This window comes from Netta rufina, assembly GCF_964035555.1.
Source record: "Netta rufina genome assembly, chromosome: 3".
In the NCBI taxonomy this organism is placed as follows: Eukaryota; Metazoa; Chordata; class Aves; order Anseriformes; family Anatidae; genus Netta; species Netta rufina.
In genome coordinates, this window is record NC_140125.1 from 55577827 (window position 1) to 55594133 (window position 16307).

At 34.7% G+C, this 16307-nt stretch overlaps 1 protein-coding gene across 4 annotated transcripts in view; it reads left to right on the top strand.

The window, feature by feature from the left end:
* The window catches only part of SCAF8 (SR-related CTD associated factor 8), a 98936-nt gene that overhangs the window by 21454 nt on the left and 61175 nt on the right, over positions 1–16307 (top strand). For 3 of the 4 annotated variants that reach the window (XM_084285167.1, XM_084285168.1, XM_084285166.1), the window contains exons 2-7: positions 1601–1684; positions 2638–2682; positions 4670–4831; positions 5288–5444; positions 7074–7204; positions 10658–10834. In XM_084285167.1, coding sequence (XP_084141293.1) covers positions 1601–1684; positions 2638–2682; positions 4670–4831; positions 5288–5444; positions 7074–7204; positions 10658–10834 — 756 coding nt within the window. Of the gene's footprint in view, positions 1–1600; positions 1685–2637; positions 2683–4669; positions 4832–5287; positions 5445–7073; positions 7205–10414; positions 10490–10657; positions 10835–16307 lie in introns of those variants that run through there. The other variant, XM_084285169.1, reaches the window with a different exon arrangement.

Genomic DNA, 16307 nt, shown 5'->3' on the forward strand with positions numbered 1-16307 from the left:
GAAAGGACAGAAAAGCATCTCATGTTTGCAGTGAGAACAAATCCTTCTCTCTTGAGAACTTCCTGTTAACTTCAGAGCAATAAAATATTGTAAGCAGCTTGGGGAGCATGACCTATATTTACAATTGTCTAATCCTTTCCACTGTATGATCCTGTTTACTCTTAAATTTTACTTTGTGAAATGCAAACCATTCTGAATTATGTTTTCTCAGCTAGCTATTTGCTTAAGATTGAATGAATCTTAGGAAACTAAAGAAATAAATACATTGTATTGCTCAGGGTGTGTAGTAGGAGAGGAGGGTGATCTTTTGACTTTTTTTCATGCATGATTTTATGCAATAAACTCCAATTCTTTTTGCCTTTAAGAAGAAAATAAAGATGTTTGTATGGGCAGCCATTCCCATTATTAGGGCTCTGTTTCCAAGCCAGCGTGCTTCTAAATGTACATGTTTTAAACAAAAATACAGGGTAAGCTAAGTCAAGAACATCCTTAAACTTGTTAGACGTTTTGTGTCTGGTCTTGTGTATGAATGCAGCAAATACTGGATAGTACTGTGTTTGTTCACATCTAGGTTTGAAGGAGTAAAGAGCAGCATTTTTATTTTATTTTTCAAAGCCATATGTTGTGAATAATCATTGGTTTTCACAGCAAGTAAAGAGCCTTGGATGATGGATTTCTGACTCAGTGTGAAGGATGGAGTTGCTTCCAATTACCACCTATCAGTCATAGCTGTGAAGTTAGTTCATATACAGTTCCCAGTATGTAGCAAATTTCTGATGAATATGTGTCACGCTGGATTGCTTCTGGCAGGAGATGTATGTACAAGTAAAAAGTTATTACTGCATCTTTGGAGTGTGGGGGGGGAGGAGTTCCAAAACACAACTTGTATATTGTCTGTCTTCTGGCTTTTAGATATTACGAAGTTACAAATCTGTGTTGAAATTGAGAACTCAGATGGACTTTTTTTTAAGGATTTGTAGTACTTTGGATATGTTACTTCTTTTTGTTAAGTCAGTAAATGAAGGAAGTCTATGCTTTTTGCGAATGTGCTGGTTTAAGTGGCAAAAGTGGTACATGTTTGTTTTCATTGGGCTGGAAGTTTTTGTTAAGATAAACAAGATTGGTTTCAGTAGGCAAGTGATGATGAATATAAACATATTTGGTTAAGCATCTGTTCTGCTTCCATCAAGTGTGTGTACATATATATACGTGTATATATATATATATATATTATTATTTTTTTCCCTAGAAAGGGAAGCTTGATGAGAGCTGTCATGTTTGCATATCCCATGCATTTCCTTTGTAATGTCACCTGTGAGTGTCTGCTGTATGTAGTGCTAATAAGACCAGGTATACAGTGACCATTGCAAAGAAAAACCTGTTATCTTGTAAGCATTTTGGTTGTTACGTTATATTTAATTGGGCCTTTTTATTTCTTCTTAAATGGGGGATGCCTTTGCTTCTGTAATGTACGCTTAAAATGAGATGAAAATCAGAAGTGCTATTTCATAGTGGTAAAAATACTGTATTTTTTTACTTTCTGCAATTCCGGAATATATTTCTGATCACTTTTTTCTGCTTTGTTTTTTGTTTTTTGCAGTTGTACTCGCTAAATGATTACAAGCCACCCATTTCTAAAGCTAAAATGACACAGATCACCAAGGCAGCAATCAAGGCGATAAAGGTAAGGACTTGGCTAACTTCTTTTAATTCCCTTTTTATTTCTCATCTCACAATTCTGTAGCATTCCTTTTCAGATGTGTTGTTCATAGATTTTATTTTTGATGTTGCTTGGATATAAGTCATTCGTAAGCTTTAGCAGTAGGACACTTAACTAAAGACTTATCTCTCCACAAATTAAAACTAATTGCCAAACAGCAACAAAGCAACAGAAAACAGTACTGAAAAACAATGGAGGAAAGAAGTATGTTATTAGTGTTAAGCATTAAAACAGATAGACATTAAGTGAAAGTTTGAGAAGTGAAAAAGAGGATAAGATAAAAGCAAAAAAATACATGAATTTGGTCCCTTGCTGCATTTGGTCCCTCACTGTATTTGTGAGATATGTATTTCAGCGTATCTTATGAGGTACTGGAACAGTGTAGCTCAGGCTTCCACATTTATCATCTCAGTATCATGGTTTAATTTTTTAGAGCGTTTACTGAGATGATGTAGAACTATTGAGATGATATGCAAGATGATTAAAAAAACACAACAACACATACCATAGGAGAACTGTAACATCCACTAAATATTTTTCCTTTATATTCATGTTTTTAGGTTATTAAAGCAAATATACATGTATGTAAAATAAGTGAGATACAGAAAAATGCTATCCTTGGCAATGTTGCACTAATGTCTTCAGACACGCAGTGAAATAATAGTATTTTTTTCATGAAGGAATTACATTCTTACTATATAAGAAAATGTCATTTAGAAAAAGAACAAGTGAGATTAACTTTTCCTTATGCTGTTAAATCTTCTAAGGAAAACAGCATATTCAGCTGTAGGTATTGGATTGCTGGTTAATCAACCAAAGTTCGTAATTGTAGCTTTACTGTCCATATTGCAAGACTTGAACAAGTGTATGCATCTTAAGATTTTCTCCTCTATTGAAATACTAACTTTATTTTCCAGTTCTACAAACATGTTGTACAGAGCGTTGAGAAATTCATTCAAAAGGTAAGTCAGTAACAGGTATTTCATGTTAGCACAGAGAAAAGCTTCCTCAATTAGCATTATACAGATTATTCAAGACCATCATGTTTTATGTATACATTTTTATCACAGAACAGTGTATTTCAGTTTTCAATTGCATTCTGTTTCTGATAGTAATCAGTAGGTGGTCATAACCCATGATGCAGAAAGACAAATACTGTGTGGATTCTGCTTTAGAATTACTTCCGTAGGTATATTCATTTAATGTTAAAAGAGGCTGTCAATTAAATGAGCAGCTGACAGCAAAAGAATTGAAAGTGAGTGACAGTTACTTTTGCTTTTCTGCCAGGTTTTCCCATAGATTTTAAAGTTGAAGGTGACCTTTTATTCTCATCTTTTGTGGAGTGTGGGACGTAGCATTTCAGTTGGTAGTTCCTGCAAATTAAAACAAACAAACAAATATGGCTAGACTGGAATTAATTTGGGGGAAGATGCATTAATTATTTAAAAATTCTACATAACAAAGAGTTTTATGGTACTTTGCTTTCTTGCAACAGTTCATTATTGTTGGGTAAAACTACATTTTACCTGTAGTTGGAAATGTATGGATTCCAATTTGTAAGTTTTAAGTCATAAAAAAAGAGGAAAATTATCATTGAGTGTTAGTGAATTTCTTTGTATCTGATGTACAGTGTTTGTTTAGAACCTCTCAGATTCTCTCTGATTAATAATTGAGGTGTAAAGATAATTTGTAATACTTTGTCTGTATTACCCGGTGGGGATAACTAAAGAACAACATTCCAGTCAGCCCCATTTAATATCTTTTTATTAATGACCTCAAAGATGCTAGAAATAGTACACAGAGGAGGAAGTTACGCTCACTGGGGAAGGAGAAATAATAAAAAGAATGTCTCAAGATAAATAAAAAATATTAAAGGTGAAAGAATGGAGAAAAAGAACTAATACACTTAAAATTATGAACTGAAGCATATACAAAACGCTTGAGAGAAAACTAGGAGGAGATGATACTGAAAGGCTGTATTAGAGGTGATGGATGACCTTACAGTGTTAAATAGTATGTTTATAGATTATCTGGACTAGACAGGGAAACAGTGTACTTCCTCATGTATTCTTTCTCATCTTTTCCATGATTTCTTGTGTGATAAGTGTGTACGACAATATTCATGAACTAATTTCATGTCATAGTGTAGTCTAGTGATGATTTCATTGTATTTCTGTGCCACTTCTCATTGTATCATAAAACTGATTGCACCTGTCTGGTGCAATTACTTTGCAACTAAAAGACCAAAATTTTGCCTTTGTTAAGTAAAATTGCCTAAATAATTTGCAGTGTAGTTAGAACATGTTTTATGTATACCTTGCTGTTTGTAAATTATGCAAGTTTTTCACTGTTTTAAAGTAAGTATCAGTGGGATATTCTCAACCTATAAATGTCTGCTAAAATATCTTCTTGTTCTGGCAGGGGGAATTTATACCATACACTATGTAGAATGATGTAAAATAAAGTAAACAAGTGTTAACTTTAATGTTGATTTTAATCTCCAAGAAAGAAAAAAAATATATTGACTTATATTCACTTATATTCAGCTAATCCCAATGAACTATTAAGAATTTGTTCATGATTTATGCTGCTCTACCTGTCTTAAAATAGGTGTGCATTTAAAAATGATATGTGGTTCATGTGCTAATTTTTAAGAGATAGATTCAAAAAAGTTAGGTTTTTGGTGGTAATAAATGAAATTCAAACCATATAAGTATTTGTAGAATACATACAGCTGTGCCCAACTGATCATTAAGACTTAACTGTCTCTGAGAAAGTTTCATGCTTCATCACAATCTATTAAATAGCAAACATTTTGGTAATACTTGGACCCATTTCTGTGATTCTGTGATTCATTTAAAAATAGGGCAAGCTGTTCATGTTTAGTCTGCCATTAATGGTTTGTGTTACTTTTCACATATGCTTATTTTGAATTATCATTCTTTGCAGTGTAAACCAGAATACAAGGTGCCTGGCCTATATGTCATTGACTCCATTGTGAGACAGTCCCGGCATCAGTTTGGGCAAGAGAAGGATGTATTTGCTCCAAGATTCAGCAATAACATTATCAGTACTTTCCAGAATCTGTATCGTTGTCCTGGGGATGACAAGGTAAGCCACTTTCATATTTTTTTTTTCTAATAAAAGCAATCTTTAGTATGTTATCCATAAAGAATAAAGATTTTGATCTCACTTTTTGCTTACTACAGTGGACCTATTTATAGACTGCTCCTTATGCATTTTTATGTATTTCTTTAATTTTGCTTGCCTGAGTGTAGGGATGGGGGAAGATGCATGCAATTAGATTAATTAATCTTTCCAGATTAATTAGTCTTTACTAATTACTATTCGTGATGTTGAGACACCCTCTGTATGTCAGCCCCGGGTTCATGGGTTAGACATCTTTGATGTGATGCAGTATAATTGTTTTTATGATTCATACTGTTTTGTCAACCTAAAGGTGCTTCAATCTAAATAGATTGGTGTTGCTAGTTAAGGCTTCCATAATTCATAATAACAAGAAAAAATATCATGACAGAGGTCTTTTGTTATCCTCTTTCATTTTAGAGTAAAATTGTTAGAGTGCTAAACTTATGGCAGAAGAATAATGTGTTCAAGAGTGAAATTATTCAGCCTCTCTTGGATATGGCAGCAGGAATTCCTCCTCCAGTTGTGACCCCCGTCTTGCCCAGCACTACAGCTGCTATGAGCAACAATACACCAGGTAAGCAAAGACAGGTTAGAATCAAATAAATCACATGGTGTCAGAACCCTTGTGTCACCTCTTGTACCTTAGCTGTTAACATGCTGAAAAAAACTTACTGTTTTCCTTTAGATAAATCAAATGAATTCCAGAAAGAAATGTGTTATAGTCAGCATTCAGATTAGAGATATAGCAAAAACAAAACATAGCCTATTGTGTTTACTTTCTAACTATGCACAACTGAAAATATTTATAATATAACAGTGTGGTTAGATCTAGTTTTGCACTTGAAAATGCAAACAAAACAGAAGTTCGCTGTCAGAGTTGAAAACCCATCACATTACTTAATGCAGTGTTTGTTAATTAGTGGTGCCATGGTTGAGAGCAATGAAAGAACTCATCTGTATCTTTTTGCTATCCCTACAATTGAACTTGATGGACAGTGTCAGACAGTGGTCTTTTGCTGGTCAACAGGCAATGATTTTAAGCAAAAAAACCTGCATTGGTACTATAATCTGCATCTAGTGACATACTTTCCTCTCCGTCTAGTTTGGTGTTAGTGACTCATAAATCATTCATTGAAGATTGGGATGCATGGGAAATTTTATATGTAAAGATTATTTTTTAGCATATATGAAACTGGTTTTATTACTCACTTTTTGCTGATCCCATGCTGAAAGCAATGTAGATAAATCCATCTTACTTTCTGCTGACATTTGTAAATATGTAGTTCCTGCTTAAGGACTTACTGCATCTTCTACCTCAGTATTTTTTATTTTCATTAGTTTGATTACTTTAAATTATTGAAATAACAGTTTTACTCTAACACTTTTTGGAATTTTGATATAAAATGTCTTTTTAAACAGCAATCTGGTAGTTTTTATTTGGCATTCATCAGCATATCTCTACTTCCGAACAAAAAGCAAAGGTATTTGCAGGGATGGAGGATTATTCTGATCATTATGACGTGAATCTAATGATCAGATTGCTGATTTAGTTTCAGCTCTTTGTGAAAATAATGTTAGGAGCAAAAAGAAGATAAAAAAAGATTTTAAAAAATCTTAATGAATCCTGTTACTGCAGGTTGAAATTTTAGTAGAATCCTCAAGACTTTTGCTAAGCATAAAGTGGCAGCCCAGTAAGTTTGGAACTAATTTATGTTTCTGAGTAGATTGCTATCAATTATCATTTGATATATATTGTTCCCACTCAATGGTTTAGATTACTGTGTGAAACCTATTTAGGTTTCATGACATTCCCCATGTGTATTTCTTGTTAGTAGTCTCACAGGTCAATAGCAAAAAGATCTGTGCAAAACACTTACACAGAGTAATACTACTACTTCAGAAATGTTGACATGAGTACGTTTTATTTCTGTATGCTCCATGTATGTGTCAGAAAAATAGTTCCTGTTGATGTTAATAAGTGCTTTCTCAGTATTTAGTAACTGGTTTTGATGTCCGAGGAAGATTAGCGTGTCTTTATAATTTGATTTCTTGCAATCCAGAAATGATTGCTGCAGAAAATAAACAGGAATGCTCATATCAGTTTTATCATTTCTGTTAAAGCAGCTTTTATTTTCCTCCCCTAACACCATTTCTAAGCTGGTATAATAAAATATTTTGGCATGCTGTGTTCTCTCTCTTTTAGGAACACCTGTGACTCCAGTTACTCCAGCCAATGTGGTGCAGAGTTTACCCGATCCTTGGGTATCTCAGATTGCTAATACAGATACGCTTGCTGCTGTAGCACAGATTTTACAGAGTCCCCAAGGCCAACAGGTGAATATTTTATAGGTGGTTACATTATTTGATTCTGTGTCTTTAAGGAATACTAAAAGGAATACTGCTTTCACGGATATCTGGTAGTTTTTTGTCCAGTATTTATGTTAACTATCCCACGAGGGTTGTTCGTGACAAGTAAGTTCCAGGTAAATTAAATTTCTTATTACCTCTGTAACCAACCCTGTTTGTTCCCTAAAAGAATCCTAGAATGTGATTTCAGATAAGATGGGCTATAATACATACAGTTTCTTCTCTACTTAGTATTGCAGTTGACTAAATAAAGAGCAACACTGAGATTTTATGAATAGAGGTGTAAAATATAATGCCATTTAGCATATTTCTCTGCTGGATTCCCCCAAGAAGCTAAAAATTGCGCAGAATTATATAGTGGAAATGTTCTCATTCTGGAAGTGTGAGTCGATTCTCTTCTATATCTTTCAGTCAGCTAAATAGTTGTGTTTTTTTTTTTTTTATTTTGCAGTGTTTGAACATAAGATCTTGGTTTAGAAGTGACTGATTTTGTGTTCAATTTCTAAATGGTGAACTCAGTAAAGTGGCTTGATGTGCAGCATGTATTGAACTGCTTGTCCTTATAAAGCCTGAAGTCATATAAATTGAGCATTCCCAGTCAGCTGTGTGTAAAAAAACAGATCATCATTTTTCAGTTTGTTAGATCTCTGGCACCAGCCTAAATGTAGAATAATGATTTTTGTTTGGTCTGTAGTTATTAGTTGAGGACTAAGGTGTTTTACCTGATGGGGTACTTAAAAAAAAAAAAAAAAAAAAAAAGTCCCTGGTTTACGAGTAAGGAACAGTCACCAGTGAGATTTTACGAAGCATTAATGCTGACAATAACAACTTATTTACTTAATGAGGTGGCTTTACAGTGTTCAGCTGAGCGGAGCCATGTGTAATTGTACCAAGTAAGAGGGAGTATTTCAGTCGGATCACATTCTTGGGGTACATAAAAAGCAGAGCAGAATGAGTTTGTGGGATACTTTGTAAAGTGTGGAGGAAGGATAGTGGCATAGTTCTTAAGGGAGGGATGTGAAGTGAGAAAGTCAGTTTAAAGATTATTACTTAGAGAACATTCTAAAAAAAAAAAAAAAAAAAAAGGAAGAAGCAGAAAGATTTTAAATAATAATAAGAAAATGAGAAAGAAATTAAGAGTTCTGAACCCAGTGGGTCACAAAGAAATAGCATTTGGATATCTATCCCAAAATAGTAATATGAAGAGAATGGATTCTGGGAGGGGGGTAAGGGGGGGAGATGGACACAAAGTGTGGAGAAAGACTGGGTATACAAACTTATCCATACAAATCTCTAGGACTAGTAGATGAACTGCAACATTTGCTTCCATCCTCTGTCCTTTTTTTTTTTAACCTGTTCTCCAAGTCACTTCCCCCATTCCCCAAAGTCCTTGATTTAATCCTGAGATTGTGTTTAATGGGTGAGAATGCATGCAGCTAAAATAAAGAGTCTAGATGTAGGAGAGAACAGAAGTAAGAAAGATGTGACCAACAAGAATGTGAAAACAGCTAGAATGGTGACCACCCAGGATTTTCCCACTCTAGGGCTTCCATCTCCACTTCTTCAGTTTGATTCCTTCCTACTCAAAGCAGTGTACAAGATGAGCAGCCACTTTTGAATATCTTTTCTGGATCAGCCAAGAGGGAATTGGGAAGCTCTTCAGTTTTGCATATTGCAGTAATTAGTGAAAACTTGTGGCGAGGTAAAACAATAACTGAAGCATTTCTGGAGGCTTTGCTGTATGAGGAGTCTGTATTTAAAGAACAGGAAGAGTTATATCACATTATCAGAAGGTAACTTTAAAACAATCTGAAAAGAAGATTGTGTATTTTTGATGCGTTGTGGTAATGAAGATTGTCTTAACCAGCTTACAAATTTTCTAGTGAACCCTAGTAAAAAGAAAGAGATTGAAGCCTTAGTGTGGAACCCCATAAGGAGGTGGAATGTGAACTTAAAGATAACTGGGCACTTAAGTCATCAAAAGTTTGAAACACCTGGATTTGTTCAACCTTTTCCAGAAATAACAAAAAATAAGGCTGTAAGGGATTCATGGAAAATCAAAGAACTGCTTCCACTAATACTGAGGTACTTTAGGAGGGCTTCTTTCCACAGAGATAGTACCTTTTCCTTTTGCATTAAGATAAATTTGTACAATTTTATAGAAGTATCTCTGCTCAACAGATGAACAGACCCACACATGGAAAAGTTAACCTTTCATTTCATCAGCAGAACAGCTCCTTAAATAATAATAATAAATAATAATAATAATAAAACCATAAGTAATAAGTTGGGGTAAGAAAATCATGATACACCAAACAATTCAATGGTACATTTGTTCTAAAAAAAATTTATGGAAGATATACCATTTTTCTTTATTTTTCCTCCTCTAAATTTGAGGGAGTTGACTCATAGGGTATCCTGATATACTTTGATCAAATGTTTTAGGTCTGTTCTGAGCCGTTCACTACACTTCTGAAAGTTCCTTCTCTGATGATCTATAGTATTCATTCCAGTATAATCCAAGACCTCTCCTGATTTGCAGAATGGGGTTGTTAATAAAAATAAATAATATAACATCTGCGTTTTGACACTGCCCATAATAATCATTATATATTTTTTTTTAAATAAGAGAAGTAGATACAGCCCTTTGCTGTACTATGCTTTGCCATAGTGGATGGAGGAGTTTTGGTTGTTACAAGACATCTGTTGCCCTAGAGCCACTGCTTCTGGTTCGACATTGCATCTCATTAACTGTCACACTTTATCCTAGGCTAGGACTATACATAATGCAGAATCTGTGCCAGTGCAGGAAGTCAAGTTATATTCCCAATTCTTCATTAAATTGCTTTTTATGATTTGGTTGACATAACATGGTAGTTGTATTCTGTATGTGCAAACCTGAGTTTCAGCATGAGATTTTCCTCATGACTTACCCAGAGACCCTAGCAGAAATTCTTAACGTAGGCAAGTTACACCAGTTTAAGGTAGAGCTTGCAAAAGTGCAGTTATTTCCACTACACAAATGTTATTACAACATACAGATTTTCCTAATATAGGTGGGCCCTTAGGAAGCTGGAGTAGGCTAACAGATTTTTTTCAGGTCAGAAGGAATCAAACTGGAGAAACAGAAGAGGGTGAACCCTAGAAAGCAGGAAATCCTGAGTGGTGACTGGTCATCATGCAACCTGTCAGAGCAAGTTAGGAGGAAGAAGCATCTGAATGTCTTATCAGCCACAGAAAACAAATTAGCCAGTAAGTGGGAACATAATTTGCCATAAATGAAAACAGATTAAGATGAAAAAATAGTCAGAGGTTAGATGATACTGTGTTCATGAGGGTTTTTTTCCTAGCTGGAAGGGAAAAAGAGTTACTTTTTAACATTTTTCAGTTTTAATGCAGTTGTTATCTTTTCTCTTTTAGCTTCAGCAGTTGATACAGACGCTGCAGATACAGCAGCAGAAACCTCAGCCTTCGCTACTTCAAGCCCTGGATGCTGGTCTTGTTGTTCAGTTACAGGCCCTAACCGCACAACTTACAGCTGCAGCTGCTGCTGCCAACACACTTACTCCACTGGAACAAAGTGTCTCTTTTAATAAGGTAGCAGTAGATTATTATAAGTTAAAATACATGTATTTATTGTATAATATATCTAAGTAAAAGTTGTGACGTAGTTATGTGGTGTTCTTCACCTTTTATTAACGCGGTGAAGAGAACTGAGCGTGTCTTGTATTCTCCTCTTCCTTTGTTTATGGTCTAAAGTATGAAATGATTTCTTACAGGGTAATGAAAGAAAAACACGCAGAAATTTATATAGCCTGTTTTCCCAGAAGAGTAAAAGGTGATTGGACTTGTAATTTTCTTAAAATGTAAATGCCAAGAAATCTTCCGTTCATACCCACCAAGTGATAGTAAGTGAAGAGATAAGTTTGATTATAGTTAAAGCTAGTCAAAGGACAATTTATAAAGGATGGCAAAATGTAATAACAAACAAAATCTGTAAGTAAAGAAACTTTGTGTGTGCTGCAGCATATGTGTCTATCAAATATAAATAAATAAAAATACAGAATGGAAGAATTTAAGAATAAAGCTAACATAGTAGAATGCCAGGTAGCAATAACTATGCTGGCAATTAGAATAGGAAGCAGCTCATGACTATATAATCTCCATAGGATTGTCCTGAAGTGAATAAATAATAAGAATAAGGAAGCCAGAAAATCAAAACAGTGGTATTTTTTCCTAATGCTCATAATCTCTTTTTCAGATAGTTAGCTGCCTAAAACTTTTCAAGTATTGAGTCTAAAGTTTTAGGACAGTTTATCTTAAATGTCTAAAATTTTTTCAGGTAAATGAAAAATTTTTTCAGGTTATTATTCTGAAATAATAACGAGTAAGACGCACCTCTAAAACTGAACCAAGAAAAAAAAAAACACTCCTGTAGTCATAGAATCATAGAATGGCTTGGGTTGGAAGGGACCTTAAAGATCATCTAGTTCCAGTCCCTCTGCCACAGGCAGGTACATTTCCCTCCAGACCAGACTGCTCAAAGCACAGTCCAATCTGGCCTTGGAATGCTGTATTGTAACTGGAGTTATCAGCTGGAGTGATCACAGGGAATGAATGAATCAGTAATGGGGACCACCTTAATATTTCAATACAAAAAGTAATTAATAATAGAGCATTGTATTGTATCTTTATTCCATGCTCTTTGATTCCAGCATTTATGTGGTTAAGTGTACTGGTGTTGTGACTGGCAGGTATGACAGTCTTGAACGTGGTCGGGTTAACTGGAGCAAATTGAAGGAATTGGCATTTTGATGAGGTGTGCATACACCTTACGAGAGTTTGGCCTGGCACTCATTAGTTAGTTTATGCCAGTAATATTGCGCGGGTTGAAAGTTGTCAGCAGGGTGAATGTATGCGATTGTGATTTCTGGGACTTCTGATGCTAATTGTTGTAGGATGCCACTCTTGTGCAAGAATTCAATGTGATAATTTACAGGCTTTCAGTGGGTGTGTGTGTGTATATATACATGTATATATATAGAGAGAGAGAGAGAATTGAGCTGTTCTTGTAAGCTGGGGAAGAGCTGTGTTTATAGTGTGGTCTGTATCTCAGTTCTGCATTATTCAAGTAGTGTTAGGTTATAATAAATCTCAAGTTCCTCATTCTGTGTTGTATAGCATCTCTTTGTATGTTTTATTAGTCCATTGAAGCTTTGCAGATGCAGCATGTACTTTTAGAATGTTCCCTCTTTGTATGTAAACCTGGCATTATCATACCTATTTTCCCTTTTTTCCTGAGGTTTGAGGATTTCTGAATCTGGGTATTATAGCAGAGTATGTATTAATAGATATGTATTAATGGCCAATGTTATTTTTGCAATTAGAAATTTTTGGAATAGCTATTCTTCTTGCCTTTTTTTTTCAATGGTTTCTCAGCACTGATACCACTTGCAACCCAAATCCCACTTCTCAGTAGCTGAAGACCATGAGTCATAATGATGTAATTCTATTTGCTGGACTCTTTCCTTCCATTTCATCACATAATTAATGGTATCATTTTTCTACTATACATGACGGCCTTAAGTGTTAAAAAGGCAATATTTACTTATACAGGAAGCATCTACATCAGTGTTTTGGTCTGAATCAGGAACATTCTTTTGAATTGAAACTTTTGTTATTTTACATGTACATGTTTGGTTCACGTTGCAGACCAATCTTGAGTGCATAGTCTAGATTCGTTTGGATTAAGCTAAAGTAAAAGATGTGCTGTAAGTGCTAACAAGCATTCTGTGCACAAGGACAGACAAGAGCAGCATCAAAGAAACTTGTGTGAAAGCAAAACAAAAAATATAAAACTTTTTTTTAAGAGAAAAAAATGCTTCAGATGTAGGTAAAAATACTGTTAGAGATACTGTTCTGACACCTTGTTTTTTGATATCTGTACAATGAACAACACTAGACTGTAACTATTTTTTGAGTACAGGACATGCAGTTGCTTAATTTCTGGGACTATTGTCTTTGTAAGAAAGTAAGTTGTTAACAAGTACACTTGTAACAACAGGAATTACAGATGAATGAGCCTTGTTTTAACAGCCAGTAGAACTTCTCCAAGGGAAAATGTGTGTCAACAATTCTAGGTCACAACAGAAAGTGAACAAGAACCAGATAATATACATACGTTGACTTCTCAGAAAGCCTGTTATTTTAACAGTCTTTCTTAAAGAGACTGAAAAAGAAAGTAAACCTGATGATGAATTCCAGTACGACATGGGAGATTTATATTATGTAATATGTTACCTGGAGCAAAAAGACAGTAGAATCTGTTGTCTCAGATTTGTCTGGTGAAGACAAAAGGAGTTTGAATAGCTCTGAGGTGTGTATATCAGGCTAGAGGTCAAGTTTGATCAGTCCTGTCTAACCTCTCAGAATCACAGACTGGTTGAATTTGGAAGGGACCTCGGGAGGAGGATGTTCAGGCAGCTTGTCAAGCATCTCCAGGGTGGGAGACTCCACCTCTCTGGGCAACCTTGTCCAATTGCTTCATCACCCACACAGTAAAGAAGTGCTTCCTGGTGTTTAGAAGAAACCTGTTGTGTTCCAGTTTGTGCCCATTGCCTCTTGTCCTGGCACATGGCATTCTACCAGCTACTAGGAAGAAAATTAACTCTGTTCTATCTGAAACCAGGACACCACCACATACATTTTGAAAGAAGCAATTGAACAAATGGTGTACCTTTTCTGGTTTGCAGAATAATTGAATGTTATTTTACATAACATAATTAAAATTTCTCTTCAGTGTTCAGTGAGAATTGTATCTTCTTCTAGCTACAGTTTAATAAAATATGTAAGTAGAGATTAGGAGAGGTCCCTAATAACTGGTAAAAGTCAAATGTTGTATCCATGTCCAAAGAAGGCGAAAAGATCAGCCTAGGAAACTACAAGCTGGTCTGCCTCACTTAGCTCTGTGGAGCTAGTACTTCGGGGACTGTTCTGGATATATGAAAGACAAGGTGATTGGAAACAATCAGCATAGATTTACCAAGAACATATCGCACCTAACCAACCCTTAAGCTTATATGATAGAATGAATGACTGGTTTGGGGGATAAGGGGAGAGTAGTGAGAGTGTCATTTCCAGTGACTATAACAATATGTTGTTGGACTAGGTAAACTTTAAGGGTTCCTTCCAACCCAAACTGTTCTATGATCTTAAAAAACATAACAAAACAAAAGCCTGCTGCAGCAAAATTAGAGAATTTAGAGATTAATGAAAGAAATCATTAGAAATATTGTATAGTTTTTGTAGAAGATACTGAAGAAGACTGATTGTCTCATCTCATTCTTTTTATTATGATTTTTAAAGAGATTATCCTGGTGCTTCAGAAGAATTTAATTGCCTTTGAAATAAAAAGCATTTTTTTTCATGTCTTTAACAATTCCCATTGCTTTTCTGAACATATTCTCTTCTTAAGTAATTCCATGAATGCTACACCTATTAAAGTTCTGTAGTTTTATACATTTATGTGTGGTGGATTGACCTAGGTATCCTAATATTTAGTATGTTTAAATGTCTATTTCCTTATTGTAGAGGTGATTCTGCTCCGATTTATTTAAAAATAGTTCAAAATTTTCTCTTTAATACCTGCTCTTTTATATTTACTAGAAGCAAGTTTAAACAAAAATCATGCTACATATTTGCCTGTTTTGGCTGGCAGTTCTTTGGTTTTGTCTGGTTTCAGTTTAATTTTTTTTTGTGTGTCATCAGTTGTTGATTATTTTTTACTTTTCCCCAATGATTAATGTTTAAATTGTATATGCTCTGTTATTTTTCTTTGTACTTTGTCATGATGGAAGATATATGATGATTAATCATATTTTAAAGATGAGACTGGGCGTTTTTCTAAAATGCATATTCTGTTCAGAGATGCAGCATTTTGCAAATGCTTGATTTGGAAATATTCTAATAACAACAAAAAAGGCAATTTAAAAGGAACGCAGCCAGCTTGCTTTAAGTGGATTAGATAAGTGGATTAGATAAGCAAGTTACTCAGGATTTTTACATCCCACCTTGCATAAACTCCCTTATAATTTCTTGACCATGAGGGTGGTCAAACACTGGAACAAGCGTCCTAGAGAGGCGATTGATAGCCCAAGTCTGTCAGTGTTCAAGAGGTATTGGGATAATGTCCTTAATATGCTTTAACTTTTAGTTAGCTCTGAATTGGTAAGGCAGTTGGGTTTGATCACTGAAGGTCCTTTCCAACTGAACTGTTCTATTCTTCTGTTCTTGATGGCCAATGTTTCCAATGTGTTTTCTCATAAATAGATTCAGTCCTGCTTTCATATGTGTTAGATCATTTCACTGGGAAAATAATTCTAAAAATTTTTGGTTTGATCAGAGTCTCTCAGTCAACTTACGCATTGATTTTTATGGTCTCCTTTAATTGACAAGAAATAGAACATCCTGAAAACGAAGGGCTACTAAATCGTAACAGTGGTTACTTGAGATTTTTTTGCCTTGGTATTTCCAAATGCCTGGCCTATGTTCTCATACTCTTTTTTTTTTTTTTTTTTTCTTCTGATAAATCAGTGTTTGAGAAGAAGCTATTACTAGTACCATAGTACAGTACTAGTATAGTAGTACAGTAGTAACTCTGCTTTTCAGAAGACTTCCAAGGTGTAAGGTTATGTGGACAAGGATTTGATAAAACTGCTGTATTGATACATATTTATAGAAAAAAAACACACCACAATCTACGTGACTAATAAAATTTGTTGCGTATCTTGTTCTTTAGTCTCATCTTCAAGAAAGTACAGTGATATTGAAATGCTTCTGAAATTCAGAAATTAAAAAAAACAACTTTGTTGTGGTTCAGCAGAACTATAACGTAGATATCTTTACAGATAAAACAGGAAGTTTATCCAAGTTTTTATTGTTCCTTATCAGATGCCTTTCTAGTTATCACTATGGAGGCTTCTTCCCCTTGCATGGTAAATGCTTACTTTGATTTTTGCACATTCAGAAGTTGTTTTCAAGGAGCAATGCATTTGAAAGAATTCAGATTGTC